Here is a 23,727-nt window from a genome sequence, read left to right as displayed (position 1 = left end):
GGTTTTTTTGTGTTATTTCTTGTTTGTTTCACAATAAAAAATATTTTGCATCTTTAAAGTGGTAGGCATGTTGTGTGAATCAAATGATACAACCCCCCCCAAAAATCTATTTTAATTCCAGGTTGCAAGGCAACAAAATAGGAAAAATACCAAGGGGGTGAATACTTTCGCAAGACATTCTATGTACAGTATTCACCAAGGTTTACATATTTTCTTTTTGCACAGCAGATCATGCTGCACTTGCCTGGGTCAAAATCTGTGCTGTGATGTGCACACAAAAAAGACTGCATCTGTACCAGGTTTGGTTGTCCGGATATTTATGCTACTCAGTGTATCATACAGTAGCAGCGTGTATTCATAAAACCACCGAACCACACCTATTTGCACTGTTTTTCCTAGAGAGTAGCACAGCTATCTCAACAGGTGGTAAATTCAACATGGGTGGCAAAGTTATATAAATAGCCTCTATGAACTGATAGCCTATTTGTCCTTTCATTTTGAAGCCATTTCTTTTTGTCCCCACAGGCCAGGAAGCTGTGTGAACACACTCAAGTGATCCATATTACAGACAGCAACATTCTGAAGGAAGACACTGACCTAACAAAGAAGGCACTACAATACAAAGCCAAGCAACAGGTACAGTTCAGGTGATTTTATTGTGTCTGTGAAGAACTAGAGAGACACTGTATCCTTATTTCTGAATTATCATTCCTTTAAAAAAAAAAGTGGAATAGAAAATTATTAGATAGAAATAACACTGTCCCATGATCTTACTTCGTATGGAATATGGGATTGAAGTATGACAAGTATTTTTGATATCTTTCCTGTGCTTCTGAAGAGGTGAGAAAAAGAGTAGCTGGCAACATTGTTCGACTTACGTGGATGCAAATATCTCAGCACATTAGAAAATAAGTTAAGAGAACGAGGAGGAAGAATTCACAGGGCCTGCAAAAGTATGTCCTCGTGGTATGATTATTTTAATTATCCTTCCCCCTCCAGTCTTTCAAGGTCCTTCCCTTGGCAATGAACTTCCCCTTAAAAGGCCTATTTGGGTGATAATATTTAAAAGCCAGGGTGGAGAGAAAGATGAAAGGCAATAAGTGTCTCTGAATCAGGGCCCGTATTCATAAAGCACCTCAGGGTAGGATCTAGGATCAGACCATACTTGTCCATATTATACTATTCATTATGATCGAAGACGCTTAATACATACTCCATGTCTTTCGTAGAGGTAAAACTGTTTTTAATTGTTTTTATATATTTATTTACTAGAGTAGTACTGAAGTCATGATCTGCTAATGGAAGTGGGAGATGGTTGAAGACTTGTATCTATCGAGCAGGAGATTTCAAATATACTCTCCTCTTGAAGCTGTGCAAGCATTCTCACCATTTTGGCTGCTGGCGCTTCTCTCTCGGTGACACTTCAAAGAGTATGTGCAGACACTGCATGCTGTGTGGCAGAAACTAACTGACTTGAGGGCATTTTGGGAAAATGCTAGGTGAGGTGGTCCATGTTAATTTGTCTAAATTGTTAGTTTTGTCATATAATGGTCATATTTTGGCTTCACAATGGGAGCCCTGTGGGAAAAAAATGTGCTGGTGTGGGGGCCTTGAAGAAGAATAGTGGAGCGGTGTTATTCGAAGTGCCCAGGACAATTTCTGGTCACAGTCCGTCCCTGCCGTGTCTCATAGCACACCCTGCTAGCTCAGATCAGAGCCAATATTCACTCCCCACAAAGGCCCATTGGTGTTGCCACAGCACATCTAGCATAAGAGAAATCTGTCTAGAGGAAGACCAATCAGAGATACAGTAGTTGTTCCTGTGCCGTTTGCGATGTGTCCTGGATTCACTCTGAGGCAGAGGGCAACTTGGGTCCCTTTTGAAGTGAGTATTGGAATGACAATCAAGAGATTAAAAGGTTTTGTTGAATTTGTTTTTTTTAGGACATCCCAGGTGACCTTTGGATTAAGTTGATTCAGCAACGGCTGTCGAAAATAGACTGTGTCCGACGGGTAAGCGTGCACATACGCACGAAGGCATGCACCCACGCATGCATGTGCACACACACACACACACACACATTACATTTGTAGCTCTTTATTGAAAGGAAAGGTAGGCCATAGTTTGACATTGGAGATATGCATGTAACCGCCAAAACAATGGAAACACTTGAGTAAATAAGGGATACAAAGTATATTGAAAGCAGGCGTTTCCACACAGATGTGGTTCCTGAGTTAATTAAGCAATTAACATCCCATCATGCTCAGGGTCATGTATAAAAATGCCCTGTTGCCAATTTATTTTGGCTAACATGGCTAGAAGAAGAGATCTCATTGACTTTGAAATAGGGGTCTCAAAGGAGCATAGGGGTTTAAAGGGTGTGTGTGTCTCAGTCACCAGATCTCAACCCAGTTGAGCACTTATGGGAGATTCTGGAGCGGCGCGTGAGACCATGTTTTCCACCGCCTTCAACAAAACACCAAATTATTGAATTTCTTATGGAAGAATGATGTTGCATCCCTCCAATAGAGTTCCACATACTTGTAGAATTTATGCTACGGTGCATTGAAGCTGTACTGGCGGTTTGTGGTGGCCCAATGCCCTATTAAGACACTTCACATTGGGCACAAACGTCAGTTCAATGTCTAGTTTTGATTTACGTTTGGTTAAGTGGTCAACTAAAGTGAATTCAATGTGAAATCAACCCAGAAAATTCACATCATTGGATTTAGGTTAAAAGTCCAGGTGAAAAAAAATACGCAATGCCCTTACTTTGATGACTTTTTGCAAATCCAATTAGCTTTCCACATTGATTCAATGTCATCACATACTGCCGATTTTTGGGATTGAAATGACGTGAAAAAACTTTGATTCAACAAGTTTTTGGCCTGTTGGTTTATGTTTGTTTCCTTTATTTTGGTAGTTACATACATGAAGGGAACATTTTGACATTTGCCGTATGGTTGATGGGAAACTCCATATTGCAAATGTACGGTCCCATACTAGACGTCCACGAACGTTTGTAAAATTCCCGGACGGCAGCGGGCTGTGCATGGGGGCCAGATCTTCCGGGAAGTCATCGAACGAAGTCTCTCGGACATTCAGTTTCCGTTTTATAAAATGTTCAAATTTTGGTCATTTATCCGCTGTCCCGGTAAATCCCACCAGAGGGCGAATGGAATCATATTGCAAATGTACAAAACATCACCAATCACGACGTGGCCTTTTCTCTTAAACGGAAAATACTTCAAAGACGAAACTTGGTGAGCATAGGTTTGGCATAATGGGCAGTTGGCCCCGAACAAGATGGCGTCGAGGCTTCAACGCTTTTTGAGTTATGGCCGTTATTCTGGGATTAAAGGTCAAAAACTAAAATAGAGCGCTAATTTGACCGCTTCACGTCAAAGTACATGAACCTACGGTGTCAGGAAAAAAAGAACCAGTCATTTATCTATCATAATTTAAGAGAAATCGTACAATGTACAATTGGTGATGTTAAAAAAAGAGTTTTTTTCCCCCCCAAAAAGATACAGATCCAGTTGCAGCGTGTTCAGACAAACCTTTTTTAAGTGTGTTTCGGAACTCTGCGAGATTTCTGTGGTTTTCTGAAATAACACACACTCATTTAACCCTCTGTAAATAAGTCAGTTCTTAACATAAAGACTTAAAACTCAATATTCTATAAGAGCCTACCCCAAGGAGGATATGTGTTCACTTTCAGCTTCCTGTGTCAAGCGGAAGTACCTTAAAATGGTGTCATAGTGGCTGTTTTGAAGGGTTAAAAAGGTCAGATCTTTTCAAAACTTCATATGTGTGATTAGGCAACCCTCATGAACTGTAAATAAGTAATTTCTCCCAACAGATGTCAAAGAAAAGCTCTCTCTCTCACACACACACACACACACACACACACACACACACACACACAGCAAGGATGGAGTGACAAAGTGCGGTGCTTAAAGACACTCAATGGCATTACCATAATCTATAGGCTGTGCCAAGTTCAACGAGATGCTCTGCTTGACCGTAGCTCGCTCAGTCTGAGCGCAGCGACCGTGGAAGAAAAAAAAGAAGGCCCAAAATGAAGCCTGGCCCTAAATTTCATGTGCTTTTGTGGGAGAACCGTTAGGGTGAGAAGCACAATTCGACCTCAGGAACGTTCCTGAGGTCCTCCCGATCTGTGCAAGCCTAACCTTGACCGTGTGGCATTAACCCTTTACAGTGAAAACAGTTTTTTTTCATCTCACAGTTTACAATGACATCTCTCCCCATAGGAATACATAGGCTTCAGGTTGAATTTAGAGGAGAAGGCAATGTGGGTTATGAATGCCTTATGAACCTGTCTTCGATGACAATCCATCAGGCCACTATGAGGTCTACCTGTGTTGATTCTAAGCTTCCTGGAGCAACCGGAAGTGGTTCAATTCACCCAAAAGGTGTTTTGATGTACATAACCTGCAAATGTGAAAATGACTGCATTCAACCCTGTGTAGATCCGTCAATTCTTAACCTGTAGTGACACCCCATCCCGTGAACGGGCCCGTTGTCATCATCTGACACTAATTAGCATAACGCAACGGACATAAATCTTCCTAGAAAATATTCCTATTCATGAAAATCACAAGTGAAATATATTGGAACACAGCTTAGCCTTTTGTTAATCACCCTGTCGTCGCAGATTTTCAAAATATGTTTTACAGCCAACGCTAGACAAGCATTTGTGTAAGTTTGTCATAGCCTAGCATAGCATTATGCCTTGCTAGTAGCAGGCAACCTTGTCACGGAAATCAGAAAAGCAATCAAATTAAATAGTTTACCTTTGATGAACTTCGGATGTTTTCACTCACGAGACTCCCAGCTAGACAGCCAAAGTTCATTTTTTCCCAAAATATTAGTTTTGTAGGCGAAATAGCTCCGTTTGTTCTTCACGTTTGGCTGAGAAATTGCCCGGAAATTGCGGTCACCACAACGCTCCATAATGTCGACAGAAACATGGCAAACGTTGTTTAGAATCCATCCTCAAGGTGTTTTTGGTTACCTCTGTATTTTAGTATTTTGTATTTCGGAGCCACCATGTGACCACCCACGCAATGTGGCTGCCTACGGCTATTCTTCAACAGAAATGCGTAAAACTACGTCACAATGCTGTAGACACAATGTTGTAGACACCTTCGGGGAATACGTAGAAAGCGTAAGCTCGTTGATGGTACATTCACAGCTGAATAGGGAGTCATTGGAACGCAGCGCTTTCAAAACCTGGGGCACTTCCGGATTGGATTTTTCTCAGGCTTTCGCCTGCAACATCAGTTCTGTTATACTCACAGACAATATCTTTACAGTTTTGGAAACGTTAGAGTGTTTTCTATCCAAAGCTGTCAATTATATGCATATTCTAGCATCTTTACCTGACAAAATATCCCGTTTAAAACGGGAATGTTTTTTTTCCAAAAATGAAAATACTGCCCCCTAACACCAAGAGGTTAACGTAAGGACTTTAAACTCAGAATTCTGTAAGAGCATACCCCAATCAGGATATGTGTTTACTTATAGCTTCCTGTGCCAACCGGAAGTGCCTTAAATTGGGGTCATAGGAGCTGTTTCGAAGGGTTAATCTTTCAAAAACCTCATATGTGATTAGTCAACCTTTACATGAACTGTAAATCAGTCATTTATCCCATCAGATTTCCAAGAAAAACTCACACACACACACACACACACACACACACACACACACACACACACACACACAGCTAGGACAGAGTGACACAGTGTGGGGCTTCGAGACATACAGAGCCTGCAATAGTTACCTATTTCGAACTATCAGAGAACCGTTAGACCTAGAGCTCTGAAACTTTAGAAACCTGTTCTAGAGCTCAAGTCGATAGTGCACGGTGAGTTATGTGGCTCTAAAAGGTTCTCAGACCGAGAAACCGCCTCATACATTTGCAATAACTTCAATTCATTTTGACATCACAAAAATTACGACATTTAGAAATGTCCCAGAGTCACAAGACTAGGTGCATTGAAACCGCCTCGGCCCATAGAGATGGACCCTAACGTTTCTGTCCGATAGCTCATTCACGGACCCCGTAGGAATGCCTGGAAAATGTGGATTTTCAACACCAATTAAGGTCTCTACTCAGGCTCCAAATGACCTATCGAGCCGAAACTTGGCCTACATATAACGTCAGAACTGGACCGGCAGCTAGAACCTAACTATGTGTTTTATGTTTTTATTATGGTTTGAACAGAAGGCGCTGTGAATTTTGGGCCTGCTTTGAAATATGTGATAGTTGGCTTCTAAACAGGTTGGAAAAAGTGGGTGTGGTGTCAGTTTGTATCAGTTTGGTATCAGAATGATATCTAATTTACTGATGGACGGTGACTTGCTGGCTTACTTTTGTCCATTTGCAATATGTTTAAACAGTGAAGTACCATCACCTAAATGACATTCTGAAATCAACACCAACGAGCGATGAAGAGGTACCAGAATCACTGCCCGGCCATCCCGAGTTCATCGGGCCAGTCAATTTTGCATTTCTGCAGTATTTTTGAGCATGTCAAATTCGTGATGGTAAATGCCCATTGAAACATATTGCAAATGCACAGTACATTTGCAATATGATTCAACAGTGAAAAAACATCACCAAATGGGACATGATGAAATCAACACAAAGAGCGATGGAGAGGAACCACTATCACTGCCCGGCCATCCCGAGTCCATTTATTTGACGCGTTTGATCCAGAAAAAAAACTCAACGTCACTACAAAATATTTCAAAAGTTGCCTATAAACTTTGCCAAAATATTTCAAACTACTTTTGTAATACAACTTTAGGTATTTTAAACGTTAATAATCAATCAAATTGTAGACGGGGCAATCTATTTTCAATACAGGAAGAAAACAAACCATGCTCCGTCTTGCGCAACTCTCAATAGTGTAACGTTGTTCCTGGATGTGCTTCTTCTTCGTTGCACAAATGAATAACCTCAACCAAATTCCAAAGACTGGTGACATCCAGTGGAAGCGGTAGTAACTGAAGACAGGTTCCTAAGCAATATCCCTTGGCAATGACAAGTCAGGGAACAGTCAGATGCAAAAATAATAATAATTCTGAACAGTTAGTCCTCATGGTTTTGCCTACTACATAAGTTCTGTTATACTCACAGACATGATTCAAACAGTTTTAGAAACTTCAGAGTGTTTTCTATCCAAATCTATTAATAATATGCATATCTTCTGGGGATGAGTAGGAGGCAGTTGAATTTGGGCCTGCATTTCATCCAAAATTCAAAATGCTGCCCCCTATTCTAGAGAAGTTAAGGGGGTGATAAGTTTTTGCAAAAATCTTAAAATTTTTAAAATTTTACTCTTGGGTTTTGACTTGTTACATTTGCAATATGAAAAATTAGGGTGGAGCGCACGCGCCATCTATTGGATTTTTGCAGTGTTACACTTGGCATTTGCCATATGGCATTTGCAATCAGTTTTGAATGAAACATCGTCCAATTGAGTGGTATTGTACATTGTGTATATGTTTCGTACGGTGCCAATAACATCCCATTCATTTTTGTCAATTTCAGGGGGGTGTTCCCTTACATGTAGCTAGTCAACGAGACTGTGCAGTTCCAAAAAGACTTGTATGAGTTACCAGGCATGGGAAAAGATCACTAGAGCGATGCTGAGTTCTAATGTGAGATGTGTAGACTTCCATACCCCTCGTACTTCTCGGTCTGTCACTTTCAATTACAACAGTTAGACATGCCTATGGACTAGCTGCTTTGGGACTGTACCAACACACATACACACACACACACTTGGAAATAAACAGGATTTTAACAGATCAGCAAATGCTAATAGTAACAAATACCTGTATATTATATAGCCCTTCTCATTTGATGTGTTTACTTAATGATGTGAATTACACCAGTGTACAGCTCCATTCCCAGCGGATCGGCCCCTTCCTCCCAGGGGGATTTGGGCCTCTTGTGATAGAACATGATGACTCTTTGAGCAAAACCCTCATCACACACCTGTCACCCGCCTCCACCAGTCTGTGTTCTCCTCTCTAATGTGACATGGGTAACCCACAACATAGTCAGCCATACCCCCAAACCTAGGCCCTCTAATCCTGACACTGTCTCTATCACACAGTCAATAAGCTCACTATCAAACACACAGCAACCATTCTTGTGATGGGTATCTTATCTCTGAAGTGTCAGTTTTCCCTGTAGTGGTGTGGAAAAATATGGAAATAGAAAAAAACTGCTATTTTTTTCTTATAAACTTTGCTTAGGCTGAATACATTACTTTTTCGCTTGGCATCCTTTAACTTTCGCCTTTTAAGTGTTGTAGTTTGTGATTCATTTTTTCTTTTAATTTGGTAATGGCTGTTTATCCCTTTAGGCTAAATGTCTGATGGTGTTTATTCATTTGTTTAATTATTTTCCTGTACATCTCCATAAACGGCTGAGAATTCAGTCAGGAACCAGGGCTAGTTCTCTGTTGCCGGAAACAAAGCAGTACTGTTGCAGCTTTACCAGATCTGCATCGGATTGGAGTCTCTCTGTCACACAAAGGCACTCCTTCATCTCGTGCACAAAAATGGAGTAGCGACAGAATGATTGACACGTTGCATTACAACTGAAGTCAAGGCCTGTCTGCTTAATTGCAGCTCCACTCGTTATCGGCTGTTTTTCGTGTGCTCTCTCTCTGTGTTTTTTTCCCTCTCAAATTAAAGTGATTGTGGAACGTTAATCATACCTAATCTAGGTCGCTCGGGTTCAGTCTCTTTTTTACTCTTTGTTCTCGAGGCTGTTGTTTGTAAAACTTTAGACTTGTATTCTACAGGGAAATCATAGAAGGGAAAAGTGGATGGAAGCGTAATAATGAACGAAGTGGAAGTGGAATAACAACTGAATTAGTGCAGTACTCCTGCTGATTTAAAAGAGGTTGAACTCTGTGAAAAGAGGTACAAGCCACAATGATGTATCAAAGAGCTCCGTCACTCTAGACCTCTAGCACTGGTGTAATGCAGTTTCTCTGGAACCCCGCAAGTCTAAATTCGCCCGAAGCCTAACATTTCACAAAGCTATACACGGTTTAGCTACCAATTGATGTTTTAGAATATACAACGGTCCTGTAAAGACTAGATGAACCTGCATGACATGAGTCATCCTCATGCTCTCACCCAACTTGGATAAAAAGTTGTTAAAGCAGTCTATGAATGGCAAATAATACAGTCCATCCTAATTTTTTCTCCTTCCATTATGCATTGTACTATCGATAACTATATACCATATTTAGCTTCTATTTATAAACCTTTTATTAAAATTACTTTTTTGTATAGAAATGTTTTCACCATGTCCTGTAGGTCCAGGTTGCGGGCTCAACTTTATTTTTTTTATAGAGTATTGCCAACCCAGACAGTGCTTCCTGAGACATTGTGCATTATATGTCCATTGAGCTGCACACTATTTAAACTTAGTCTTGAATGGTGCATGCCAAGATGTACCAGAGATAAAGGACTATTGATACTGCAACTACACAACTCAAACGCCGGTTCGCCAGTATGAGCAAAATCGCAAACCGCTTTCTTTGTTCAAGCTCTCAAGAACTGTTGTTCACTAAAGATGGTAATCTGTTTGCATCTGCCAATTTATTGGCCGTCCAGTATCCAAATGATCTGTCCCCAGAACTTCCTATATAGTTAATCTCTTTCCGTAATGTGTTTGAGGCCGGCAGTTAAGGAGAATGATAGACTCAATGAAAGATGTTGCAGAATTGCTGTATTTGAAGCAACACTCCCTTCAGCCTAGTTTCCCTGATGATGCTGAATTAAATATCCCTGTAACTGACGCTTCTGCGGAGAGATTGTTTTCTAAACTTAAACTCATAAACTACCTAACTCCCTAAGAAGCATTAGGCTCTCGATCTGATATGTGCTTTTGAATAACTGAGTAAGCTCCAATCATTGCACTGACACTGTTGTAGCCTTGACCACGGTATTTGTTCATTGATCTCCCCTTTACTTTCAATCAGTTTCATTTGGGGTTTTTCAAGGCCTGGAGCACATTCCTGAAGCCCAAGAAACAAACACTGAGCTTCTTAGTACATAAAGAAATTAACATTTTTATATATTTAATAAAATCTTTTTTGAAGGGTTACTGTCAAAATTATTTATAGAAATAGACATCAATGACAGGCGCACGGACGCCACCTTGCTGGGGGGGGGGGGGGGGCTGGTATGGTACGTCAGTGACCTCTAGTATTATTTTTCACCTATAAATTGTGTGAAAGTTTGTTTATATATCTAAAAGGAATGGTAAATATTCAGCTTGGATTCTGTGAATCATGCCTGCATTAACATAAATCTGTTAAGTTCATTTTAAATTTAGATTTGTTAATTTGAAATCGTATAAAAATATATATTTAGATTGTGAAGTTTGCTAATGTGTTATTAACAAGCACCTTTTACAGATAAATACTAAGAATAAGCCTAATTTATTTGTCAATTTTCCAAAAAACGGTTTATACAGTATGTGCTAAACTTAAAAAATATTAACCCAAGATGGGACCTAGGCTATTATTTAAACACCCTAAAAACGGAATGTTCAACAAAACAAGCAAAGAGCAATCGGAGCACCGCTCTTGAAATCAAACTTTATTTGTATAGCACAGTTGGTACAATACAATGCAGTGCAAAGTGCTTGGAATTACCAGGAGTATAAAAGTCTGACCTGTTAAATGTGAATATCTTTACCCATGAGGTATCTCATAATTTATTAATCAATGCTTAACATATTTACATTTTTCGAGTATAGCAATAAAATATATTTGTCATTTAAAAGGCATTACCCTATTGTGCCACATAATGGTGAAAACAGTTAAGGATGACGCTGTCTCTGGAAGATTAGGATAAAGGCTGATTACAACAATGGTTGTTTGTAACAATGTTATAGATTTTTGTTTTGATAGTGTAGATTGAATTGCCCATTAATAAGTAAAGTTTTGATCCAATGTACTTAAAATGATCTATTTTAGTAAAATATAGTACAGTAATTATAACGTTTCCTCAACATTGAATGTTGGTTCATCAAATGTGGTGCGCTTTAGATATTTTCCATTGCCAAATAATCAAGATCCATTTTTAGATTGAGCTTTGATTTGGTGTAACATTGTAGGGTAATTACAGTAATAACCACACTGTAGTATCTAGTTTTGCACTAAGTACCTTTTAATTGGTGCCACATGGCTATCCTATAGTAGATAGATATACAAAGCCTCCAGTGCACAATGGAACTAGCATAGCTCCTAGTGGACATGTCCCGTGCAGGACAATGATTATCTGATTAGCAGCAGGGTGACTAATTGGCTGATTGTACTGTCAAAAGGACCTTGTTAGCGAGCCTTCGCGACAGGGCCATGGACTATTTTGTGCACTGTCTCTCTCCGGCTTGTCGAGCACTGCTCCCCTACACTCCCCCACATTGTCCCCCCCAGCCTGCTGTTGAGCGCCCTGTGACATCTGCTTCATGCGTGTCCATCCTGTGATACATCCCCCCCTCCCTTCTCCCCACTGCAGATGTTGTGGTCCTGGGGTTCTGTATGAACGCCGAGCCCTTTTGATGTAGGGATGAAACGGAATGGAGGGAGCCACTGTGTGGGACCCCAGTGATGGAGGCAGGGCGGAGGAGTGTGCTGGGGGGAGGGAGTTGGGGGTGTTGTTGTTTTGACGTAGCTCATTAGAATTTCAATCAGGCCTGAGCTTTTGGGGCCTGGCTGGGAGGGACTCCCCCTGCCTTTCCACAGCCCTGGCCTAGTCTCCCCTGGGAGGGAGTGGTGGAGAGGTAGAAGGGTATTACCAGGAGCTGGCCTGGACTGGCCTGGTCTGGCTGGAGATTGACATCTTTCCTGTTCTCCACTATTCCTCATTGCTGTTTGTATGGGCTCCGTTACTTCTCTATACCTTACTAACTACACACTTTCATTTGCAACCATGTACAGTGGTTACCACTTTACCCAGTCGTTTTTAGGGTGCATTCATAAAATTTGCAGAATAAATTATGACTTTATGAACGCTCAACACACCATTGAATATGGCTGTTGTCAGTAAACCTCGGCAAAAAAGCGTAATTAAATTGTTGCCAGCTCAGTTAGTCACCAACGCTCTGGATAACATGAAAACAGCCTAACCAGCTCTACTAGGGCAAGTAAATTGGTCAAAGTGAGGTGTTCTCTCATTTATGTCTGGAAGTAGCTAGCAAGCTAGCTAACTTTAGCCAGTTAGCTTGGGTGTTTGACTGCCGTTGTGAGGTCAGAATGCTTGGATCAACCCTACTCCTCGGCCAGAGCATCCAGTGTGCGCTCTGAACGCACCGAGAGCGAGACGCTAAGAATTTATGTATGGACAATCTGACAACATTTACAAATGCACAGAGCGCACTCTGGCACTCCAGAGTGAATTTACAAATGCACCCATAGTCATGGCATCACTATCATTTTACTAAAGTGAAGAGGCTACTACTGTGTATATCCAATTTGTCTTGGTTTTCATTGTGATTTTATTGTAGTACAAAGGAGCCAATTACAAAATGCTGCTCATGGTTATGGAAGTGGACTCCCACTTCTATTATCAGCTCATGGACAGCACTGCCACAGAGACAATTAAAGGTTTAATGGGAAAGTAAGTGGGAGGAAGAAGTGCGCGTGTGTGTGTGTAATTTAGGTGAAGTGGTGATTAGTGGTTAAAGATCAAAGAGGAAAACAAATGCGGATTTCAAACAGGCCAGGGAAACTTGCCAACAAACCCCATAACTTCTCTGATAATACTGAGATCTATAAATGTTTTCCATAGTTACATATTTATTTGAAGATTATTAATTGAAATAATAATTTGGCCCCAACAAGCACTTGAGAGAACTGGTTTCTTTTTCTCGTCTTTATTTTCCAGCTCCATTGAGCTGTAAGCCCTGGGATTTCGGAGGCTATTAGAGTTTTTTTTGTGGCCAAGGAATGATATGCATGTTGCCTCTTTCTTCTTATGTTTATTTTTATGGCAAATTGGGGATAGGAACTGGATAATTAGCCACATTTTCAAGGTTTAGGAATTTAACCCACCTATTGAATCACTACTTGAAGTGGCAATTGTTTTCCTCTCTCTGTTTGTACAGATATTTATTCATAGAGTTATTGTCTCTTAAGGTCTCAGTCAGGGACTTGGTTTAACTGCATTATAAAGAGACAGCGTCTAACTTCTTTAAACAACCAACTATTTACAATGAGAGAATGGGACAGTTTAAATGAAGTGATGAATATAAAAATAGGCCACTAAATAGAAATAGGGTGGAGTAGAAATGCATTGCATTGTAATCATATTACTGTGTACGGTCATATGCCATTGCAGAGATGTTTTTAAACATCGAATTACTTACTTAGAAATAAATTACTATTTCTTCAAATTATTGAGCACAGGGCACAGAGCTAACCCTGTCGTTTGGGCCCACAGAGCTAACCTTGTCGATCAGGCAATGATCATCTCCAGAATGATTTTTGGATTATTGTGTCATATACTATCATATGATAAATAATACATCTGGCGGCTGTTTCCTGGACGCAGATTAAGCCTAGTCCTGGAAAAAATGTTTCAAGTAGAGGCTCCACTGAGTTTGCTTTTTAGTCCAGAACTAGGCTTAATCTGTCTTCAGGAAACTGCCCCATCATGTCCTATATGAGAAATCTTCTAGTCTTTTGACCCCAGTTTGAGCCACGTTGTTTATTGCTTGTGTTTGTTCTGTGTTCAGGGTTGGGTGTTGGAGGGGATACCTCAGACACGAGAGGAGGCCCTGTCCCTACAGGAGGCTGGAGTTGCCCCAAATCATGTGGGTTAGTGCCTCAGTTTACCTCAGTTATCCATTTATGTTTGGTTATTTCCATGTTGCATTTGTGTTTGTACGTGCGTGCATTTGTGTGTGTGTGTGTATTGAAGGAACTGTTTGTGTGTGTTCTCTGTCAGTGTTGCTGGAGGCACCCGATGCAGTGCTGATTGAACGGAGTCAGGGCAAGAGAATAGACCCTGTCACAGGAGGTAAGATGAAGAACCCTGGAGATGTATTCCAGTGCCCGATTCTACCAAGGGGAGGGGGGTGAAAGTGATACAGAGAGACATTCCTTTTTTATAATTCACATCATAACCACAAACCCACATCCATATTGAACCTGGCTTTCAAGGAGCGGGACATTAATCTGGACGCTTATAAGAAATTCCGCTATGCCCTCAGACAAACCATTAAAGTGGCAAAGCGTCAATACAGGACTAAGATTGAACCCTACTACACTGGCTCTGATGCTCGTTGGATGTGGCAGGGCTTGCAAACTATTACGGACTACCGCGATCTGCCCAGTGACGCGAGCCGACCAGACGAGCTAAATGCCTTTTATGCCCGCTTTGAGGCAAGCGACACTAAAGCATGCATGAGGGCACCAGCTGTTCCAGACGACTGTGTGATCACACTCTCCGTAGCCGATGTGAGCAAGACCTTTAAACAGCTCAACACTCACAAGGCCGCAGGGCCAGACGGATTACCAGGATGTGTACTCAGAACATACGAGGACCAACTGGCAAGTGTCTTCACTGACATTTTCAACCTCATCCTGACCGAGTCTGTAATACCTATATGTTTCAAACAGACCACCATAGTCCCTGTGCCCAAGAAAGCGAAGGTAACCTGCCTAAATGACTACCGCCCCGTAGCACTCAAGTCGGTAGCCATGATGTGCTTTGAAAGGCTGGTCATGGCTCACATCAACACCATCATCCCAGAAACCCTAGACCCACTCCAATTTGCATACCGCACCAACAGATTCACAGATGATTCAATCTCACTCCACACTGCCCATTCCCACCTGGACAAAAGGAACACCTATGTGAGAATGCTGTTCATTGACTACAGCTCAGCGTTCAACACCATAGTGCCCACAAAGCACATCACTAAGCTAAGGACCCTGGGACTAACACCTCCTTCTGCAACTGGATCTTGGACCCCCAGGTGGTAAGGGTAGGCAACAACACATCCTCAACACTGGAGCCCCTCAGGGGTGCGTGCTTAGGTCCTCCTGTACTCCCTGTTCACCCACAACTGTGTGGCCAAGCATGACTCCAACACCATCTTTAAGTGTGCTGATGACACAACAGTGATAGGCCTGATCACTGACAACGATGAGACAGCCTAAAGGGAAGAGGTCAGAGACCTGGCAGTGTGGTCCCAGGACAACAACCTCTCCCTCAATGTGAGCAAGACAAATGAGCTGATAGTGGACTACAAGAAAAGGAGGACCGAGCACACCTCCACACCTTCTCTGCGACGAGGCTGCAGTGGAGTAGGTTGAGAGCTTCAAGTTCCTTGGTGTCCACATCATGGTCCAAACACACCAAGACAGTTGTGAAGAGGGCACGACAACAACTTTTCCCCCTCAGGAGACTGAAAAGATTTGGCATGGGTCCTCAGATCCTCAAAAAGTTCTGACATCCAGGACTTATATAATAGGTGGTGACAGAGGAAGGCCCAAAAATTCTCAAAGGACTCCAGTCACCCGAGTCATAGACTTATCTCTGCTACCGCACAGCAAGCGGTACTGGAGCACTAAGTTTAGGTCCAAATGACTCCTTAACAGCTTCTACCCCCAAGCCATAAGACTGGTGAACAGTTAATAAAATGTCCACCCGGTTATTTACATTGTTTTTACACTGCTGCATCTCGCTGTTTATTATCTTTGCATAGTCACTTTACCCCTACCTACATGTACAAATTACCTTGACTAACCTATACCTCCCTCCGCACATTGACTCAGTACCGTTATCCCCTGTATAGCCTCGTTATTGTTATTTTGTTACTTTTAATTATATTTTTTACTTTAGTTTATTTAATAAATATTTTCTTAAATCTAATTATTGAACTGAATTGTTGGCCTTGTAAGTAAGCATTTCACTGTAAAGTTTACACCTGTTGTGTTCGGCGCATGTGACAAATACGATTTGGTTTCTTTGAATTCCCACCATAGCTCTCCAGGAGAACAGGTCCTTAGAGTATAGCAAAGCTGTGCTATAATTAACAAAAGCCTCAGCTCCCAATAGGTTGGTTTGTTATGGTGAGGATGTACTAAATCAAAATAATTGCCATCTCTGTTTTCATTGTGCCGAGGTCTCATTTAGCCTTTGTCAGTAGAATTACATGCATTGTGCAAATGAGCTCTGTTTTTTTCAAAGCTGTCCAAATACTTACCACGTTTTATTTTTCACTCATACAGAATTTGTTTGTCAACGTGACGAAATGATTGGTACCTGTGTAAACATGATCAGAATTACTTATTCACCTCGAACATTTACAGATACCCAAAATGTGAATTGTCAAAGTCAATATGCATAAATACAGTAAACATAGAACTCTGGAGTACAGGCTGATATACAATGAGGATATACAGGTAACTGCCAAAATAATGGCAACACTTGAGTAAATGAGGAATACAAAGTGTATTGAAAGCAGGTGCTTCCACACAGGTGTGGTTCCTGAGTTACTTAAGCAATTAACATCCCATCGTGCTTAGGGTCATGTATAAAAATGCTGGGCAGGTCATTATTCTGGCTACCATAGCTTTTCCCCCATAGGATGACAATGCCCCCATCCACAGGGCAGGAGTGGTCACTTAATGGTTTGATGAGCATGAAAATGATGTAAACCATATGCCATTGCCGTCTCAGTCGCCAGATCTCAACCCAATTGAACACTTATGGGAGTTTCTGGGGCGGCCACCTCATACAACGTTTCCCACCACCATCAACAAAACACCAAATTATATAATTTATCTTGGAAGAATGGTGTCTTGTCCCTCCAATAGAGTACCAGGCACTTGTAGAATCTATACCAAGGTGCATTGAAGCTGTTCTGGCTCGTGGTGGCCAAACGCCCTATTCATCAAATCACATTTTGTCACATGTGCCGAACACTACAATACCTTACCGTGAAATGCTTACTTACAAGCCCTTAACCAACAATGCAGTTTTAAGAAAATAGAGTTTGAAACATATTTACTAAATAAACTAAATTTAAAAAAAACTCAACTCATTTCTCAGAACAAGAATAGACTGATGAGTTTCAGAAGAAAGTTTTTTTGTTTCTGGGCATTTTGAGCCTGTAATTGAACCCACAAATGCTGATGCTTCAGATACTCAACTAGTCTAAAGAAGGCCAGTTGTATTGCTTCTTTAATTAGCACATCGGATTTCAGCTGTGCTAACATAATTGCAAAAGGATTTTCTAATGATCAATTAGCCTTTTAAAATGATAAACTTGGATTTGCTAACACAACGTGCCATTGGAACACAGGATTCCAATGGTTGGTTGCTGATAATGGGCCTCTATACGCCTATGTAGATATTCCATTAAAAATCAGCCGTTTCCAGTGTCAATAGTCATTTACAATATTAACCATGTCTACACTGTATTTCTGATCAATTTGATGTTATTTTAATGGACAGAAAGATGTGCCTTTCTTTCAAAAACAAGGAAATGTCTAAGTGACCCCAAACTTTTGAACGGTAGTGTATATTATCCACTTTATGTTGGTGTTTCCTTTCTAATTTTTTTGTGGGGATATTTTATAGTGGGAAGATATCTAGAACATGAAGTCTATGAACAAGAAGAGATAAATAGATCCCACCCTCCCTGTCATGGGGCCATCAGGGCCTGTATTCATAAAGTGTCTCAGGGTAGGAGTGCTAGGATCAGTTTGCCTTTCAGATCATAGTAAATGTAGTTACATGGATAAGAGATACCTGATACTAGATCAGCACTCTTACTCTGAGACACTTGATGAATACATACCCTGATCTTCTCTGTATTACCTGTGTAGATGTGTACCACGTCACGTTCATTTGGCCCGAGGACAAGGAAGTGGTGCAGCGGTTAGAGCGCCAGAAGGCCGTGTCAGAAGAGCAGCTTGTCGCCCAGCTGATGCAGCACCATCGCGAGGTTCACGCCCTGCGTAAGACCTACCGCAACTGCCTGAAGGGCATTGATGCCGACCAACCGCATGTGGACGTATTTGACCAAGGTGAGAAGACCACTCCCAGCTAGCACATTTGGTTCCTTGGAAGTTGTGGGAAAGTATGTGTTTAGATTCACATTGGTTGTGGGAATGAAACCATACTGGTAAAACTATGTTTTTTAAATATTCTGGGAACTTACATTTTTAGTTTGAAGGGATGTTCTGAGAAAGTTTAACTCTGGTTCCTTGAAAGTTTTCCTGGGAGGTTTCACTAAGACTCTGAGAATAGAAATGATAGGTTGGGGGCCTCCTGAGTGGCGTTGGGGGCCTCCCGAGTGGCGGTCTAAGGCACTGCATCGCAGTGCTAAATGCGTCACAACACAGGCTGTGTCGCAGCCAGCAGCGACCGGGAGACACATGAGGTGGCGCACAATTGGCCCAGCGTTGTTCGGATTAGGGGCGGGTTTGGCCGGCCAGGATGTCCATGTCCCATTGCGCTCTAGCGACTCCTGTGGCCGGGCGCATGCACGCTGACACGGTCGCCAGTTGCACAGTGTTTCCTCCGACACATTTGTGTGGCTGGCTTCCTGGCTAAGGGGGAGCAGTGTGTCGAGAAGCAGTGCAGCTTGACTGGTCGTGTTTCGGAGGAATGACGAAGTTAAAAATGTTTTTGCAAATTTATTGAAAATGAAATACAGAAATCTCATTTACATAAGTATTCACACCCCTGAGTCAATATTTTGTAGAAACACATTTGGCGGCATTTACAGCTTTGAGTCATCTTGCACATCTGGATTTAGGGATTTTCCCCCATTCTTTCTTGCAGATTTTCCCAAGCTCTATTAAGTTAGATAGGGAGTGGCGGTGAACCGCAATCTTCAACTCTTTCCACAGATTTTCAATGGTATTCAAGTCTGTGATTATGGTTGGGCCACTCAAGGACTTTTACATTCTTGTTCTGAAGCCATTCCAGCGTTGCGTTGGCTGTATGCTAAGGGTCATTGACCTGTTGGGACTGGTCGTTTGCACTCAAGCAGGTTCTCATCAAGGATTTTTAATGAATTTATTTGCAAATTGTCTCTGATTGGGAACCATATTTAGATAGCCTGTTTTGTTGTTGTGGATTATTGTCTATGTGTAGTGTTTGTGTCAGCACGATTGTTCATTAGCTTCACGGTTGTCACGTTGTTGTTTTGTAGTGTTCAGTTTTTCCATTAAAATTACGAACACTTACCACGCTGCGTATTGGTCCTCCGATCCTTCTCGCTTCTCCTCGTCAGATGAGAAGAACGAAGACACCCACCCACCAAGGACCAAGCGGCGTGGTAACGGACAGCGGCAGCAGCAGCGGCCGAAATTTCAGGACTCCTGGACATGGGAGGAGATTTTAAACGGAGAAGGACCCTGGGCACAGGCTGGGGAATATCGCCGCCCCAAAGCAGAGATGGAGGCAGCGAAAGCTGAGAGGCGGCGATATGAGGAGGCAGCACGGCAGCGCGACAGGTACGAGAGGCAGCCCCCAAATTTATTTGGGGGGGGAGGCACACGGGGAGTGTGGCTAAGCCAGGTAGCAGACCTGAGCTCACTCCTCGTGCTTATTATAAGCAGCGCGTTACTGGTCAGGCACCGTGTTATGCGGTTAAGAGCACGGTGTCGCCAGTACGTGCCCATAGCCCAGTGCGCTATAGGGCAGCCCCCCGAAAGTGTCATGCGACTGTGGGCATCCAGCCAGGGCGTATGGTGCGTGTCTGGTCGCCGGTACGCCGTTGCGTGCTGTGTCTCCGGGGGCGCTGGGAGGGTGCAGTGCCTCCTAGGCCTGCACTCCGCTCGTGCTGGGCAAATGTGGGAGTGGAGCCTAAGGGAGAGGTGCGCGTAGTAGGCACTAGATCTCCAGTGCTTACCCACAGCCCGGTTCAACCTGTGCCTGCACTCTGGAGGGCCGGGCTAGAGTAGTTATCCAGCCTGGGAGAGTGGTGCCAAGGCTGCGCACCAGAGTTCCAGTGCTCCCCCACAGCCCAGTCCTTCAGGTGCCTCCTCCTAACACCAAGCCTCCTGGAGGTCTCCCCAGCCTGGTAAGTCCTGTGGCAGCCCCACGCACCAGGCTGTCTCTCTGTTTCCTCCCTACAGGTGCTCCCTTCTGTCCAGAGCCGCCAGTCTGTCCAGCGCCGCCAGAGCCGCCCGTCTGTCCAGAGCCGCCCGTCTGTCCAGAGCCGCCCGTCTGTCCAGAGCCGCCAGTCTGTCCTGGGCCGCCAGAGCCGCCAGTCTGTCCTGGGCCGCCAGAGCCGCCAGTCTGTCCTGGGCCGCCAGAGCCGCCAGTCTGTCCTGGGCCGCCAGAGCCGCCAGTCTGTCCTGGGCCGCCAGTCTGTCCTGGGCCGCCAGTCTGTCCTGGGCCGCCAGTCAGCCAGGAGCCGCCAGTCAGCCAGGAGCCGCCAGAGCAGTCAGCCAGCCAGGAGCCGCCAGAGCTGCCATTCAGTCCGGAGCTGCCCCTCAGTCCGGAGCTGCCCCTCAGTCCGGAGCTGCCCCTCAGTCCGGAGCTGCCCCTCAGTCCGGAGCTGCCCCTCAGTCCGGAGCTGCCCCTCAGTCCGGAGTTAGGAGGCCATAGAAGCGGATTAAGACTATGGTGGAGTGGGGACCACGTCCAGCGCCAGAGCCGCCACCGCGGACAGATGCCCACCCAGACCCCACCCCTATAGGTTCAGGTTTTGTGGCCGGAGACCGCACCTTGGTGGGGGGGGGGGGGGGGGGGGGTACTGTCACGCCCTGACCATAGTTTGCTTTGTATGTTTATATGTTTTGTTTGGTCAGGGTGTGATCTGAGTGGGCATTCTATGTTGTATGTCTAGTTTGTCTGTTTCTGTGTTTGGCCTGATATGGTTCTCAATCAGAGGCAGGTGTTAGTCGTTGTCTCTGATTGGGAACCATATTTAGGTAGCCTGTTTTGTCGTTGTGGGTGATTGTCTGTGTGTAGTGTTTGTGTCAGCACGATTGTTCATTAGCTTCACGGTTGTCACGTTGTTGTTTTGTAGTGTTCAGTTTTTCCATTAAAATTACGAACACTTACCACGCTGCGTATTGGTCCTCCGATCCTTCTCGCTTCTCCTCGTCAGATGAGTATGTTTCTTTCTAAATCATGTCCAAACAATTGAATTGGCCACAGATGGACTCCAATTAAGTTGTATCAAAGGAAATTGGATGCACCTGAGCTCAACTTAGTGTCATAGCAAATACAAAAATATCAAATTTAAATAAGTATTTCATTTTCAATACATTTGCTAAAATTTCTAAAAACATGTTAAAGTAATGAAATACCAAGAAAATAATGTTTTTTTGTTAAGTTCTATAAATGTGCTGAGAATGTTCCAAAGCCAAGCAACTATCCTGCACCATTCTCAGAAAGTTGTGAGAAGGTTGTATGCAAAATAACCATAGGACAACCACGCTCTCACCAAGCTTTAAGAAATGCATGATTCTCAGAACGTTATGTGCTAGCTGGGGTGTATGACTTTAGATTAGAACACCACTCTAAGGGGTCCAACAACAAACAAAGTGTTGTTTTCATTCGCGAACATATGCCACATGTTTCCAATTGTCTGTCCTTCCTCCCAAGTGTGCACTTGTTCCTTTCATTTCAAGGAAATTACTGGTGTAAGAAACATGGTGGAAACTCTAGCCCATGCCTTCACCAATCCAATATTTTTAGGTTTGTGGGAAGTAGTGAACGAGTGTATTTATTATTGGGACGAAGGACACAGCCATAAAGGGGACACTTTTTTAAACCAGAAGCAAATACTCACTGACTGACATGTCTCCATATTCCACAGTAGTACACTGAACAAAAATACAAATGCAACATGTAAAGTGTTGGTCCCATGATTCATGAGCTGAAATAAAAGATCACAGAAATGTTCCATAATGCATCCAGCTTACAGGTGTGGCATATCAAGAATCTGATTAAACAGCATGTTCATTACACAGGTGCACCTTGTGCCAGAGTGTTTAATGTTAATTTCTCTACCTTAAGCTGCCTCCAATGTCATTTTAGAGAATTTGGCAGTGCATCCTCACAACCACAGACCACATGTATGGCGTTGTGTGGGCGAGCAGTTTGCTGATGTCAACGTTGTGAACAGAGTGCCCCATGGTGGCGATGGGGTTATGGTATGGGCAAGCATAAGCTACGGACAATTGCATTTTCTCGATGGCAACTTGAATGCACAAAAATACTGTGACGAGGTCGTGAGGCCCATTTTTGGAGGGGTATCTGTATTCCCTGTCGTGTGAAATCCATAGATTTAGGGGCTAATGCATTTATTTCAATTGACTGATTTCCTCATGTGAATTGTAACTCAGTAAAATCTTTGAAATTGCTGCATTTATATTTTTGTTCAATATAGTAATGACTTTGATGCCCCTCTCTACCTGAGACAGTGATTGACGATGGATGACAGTCTCTCCCATCACAGGCCTCAGAGGCTTTGTTGCACAGCATCAAAGCCTCGTCACAATATCTTCTCAGTCTGCGTCCCAAATGGCACCCTATTCCCTATATAGTGGAATACTTTTGGCCAGAGCCCATATCAGTAATAGGGTGCTATTTTAGGACACACTCTTAGTGGGCTGCTGCCCCTCCACAGCCACGCCTTCTGGAGGGATGTCAGCACTGCACTGCAGCAGACCCATGGGGAGGTTTTGATTCCCCTCCCTGTCAGCCCAGCTGATGGACAGGGAGTTTGCCTAAGGCTAAGCTACAGGCAAGGGGAGGAGGAGCAGCCGTCGCAGCCTTCAGCCACACCATTAAAGCCATCTGAATACTACCTGTCTGAACATTACACCACTCAACTTGACAAAATAGTTCTGTCATTTTCTCTCTTAAGATTACTTTAGCCCAACCCCTGCAAATGATACACATACAGGTTTTGGAGAGGTACGGGGGTCTGCCACACTGGGTGCCTGTTGTGGGGGGTTAAGTGCTTTGCTCAAGGGCACAAAAGCAGGCAATGTCATCTAGGATTTGATACCAGCAACCCTCCGTTTGCCAGCTCAATTCTCAACAGCTTTTTCCTCTCTGACCCGGGATTTGACCTGGCAATCCTCCAGCCGCTGGCTCACCTCTCTAACCACTAGGCTACCTGCCGCCTTAGGTTTGTTGTGTGAGGCAGGGCAGTGGTGACGGTAGAAGGCTAGAAGCAGGCGCACCATGGCGGATGTGAATTGGGCTTGTGCTTTACTAAAGTGTATATATTTCAATCGGAGTGTCTGGAATCTTACAAAGAAAGCTAACTGATAGATAGTAACAAAGTTTTTTCTGCAGAGAAAAGTCTTGGGTGGGCCGTCTGTAAAAAAGATAATGGATCTATATAATTGTAAATAAGATAATCTTGGAGAAGTAACAATGACCCAAATAAAAATGATGCATTCAGGAGTATTAGCTTTAAAACTGGAACATTTTCACTCTGCCCCATGGCAAAAATGTGTAGAATAGCAGGAAATTTGCTTTCAACTACAATTCAACCATTTCTACATCCATTTTTGGATGTATTGTAACGTAGGCGCTCGTAGTCGAGAATAGCGGAGGAGCCGGAGTAGACGTGACACATACAGTGCCTTACGAAAGCATTCGGCCCCCTTGAACTTTGCGACCTTTTGCCACATTTCAGGCTTCAAACATAAAGATATAAAACTGT

General features: G+C 43.1%; 1 protein-coding gene across 3 annotated transcripts in view; it reads left to right on the top strand.

Annotated features, from left to right (window-relative positions):
• ak8 (adenylate kinase 8) overlaps window positions 1-23,727 on the top strand; it is a 70,029-nt gene that overhangs the window by 16,286 nt on the left and 30,016 nt on the right. For 2 of the 3 annotated variants that reach the window (XM_021606700.2, XM_021606701.2), the window contains 5 exons: window positions 526-636; window positions 1,945-2,013; window positions 13,804-13,885; window positions 14,016-14,087; window positions 17,909-18,109. In XM_021606700.2, the coding sequence (XP_021462375.2) occupies window positions 526-636; window positions 1,945-2,013; window positions 13,804-13,885; window positions 14,016-14,087; window positions 17,909-18,109 (535 nt within the window). Of the gene's footprint in view, window positions 1-153; window positions 300-525; window positions 637-1,944; window positions 2,014-13,803; window positions 13,886-14,015; window positions 14,088-17,908; window positions 18,110-23,727 lie in introns of those variants that run through there. The other variant, XM_036980377.1, reaches the window with a different exon arrangement.

This window comes from Oncorhynchus mykiss, chromosome 6, assembly GCF_013265735.2.
Source record: "Oncorhynchus mykiss isolate Arlee chromosome 6, USDA_OmykA_1.1, whole genome shotgun sequence".
Lineage (NCBI taxonomy): Eukaryota > Metazoa > Chordata > Actinopteri > Salmoniformes > Salmonidae > Oncorhynchus > Oncorhynchus mykiss.
This window is presented reverse-complemented; position numbering and strand designations above follow the sequence as displayed.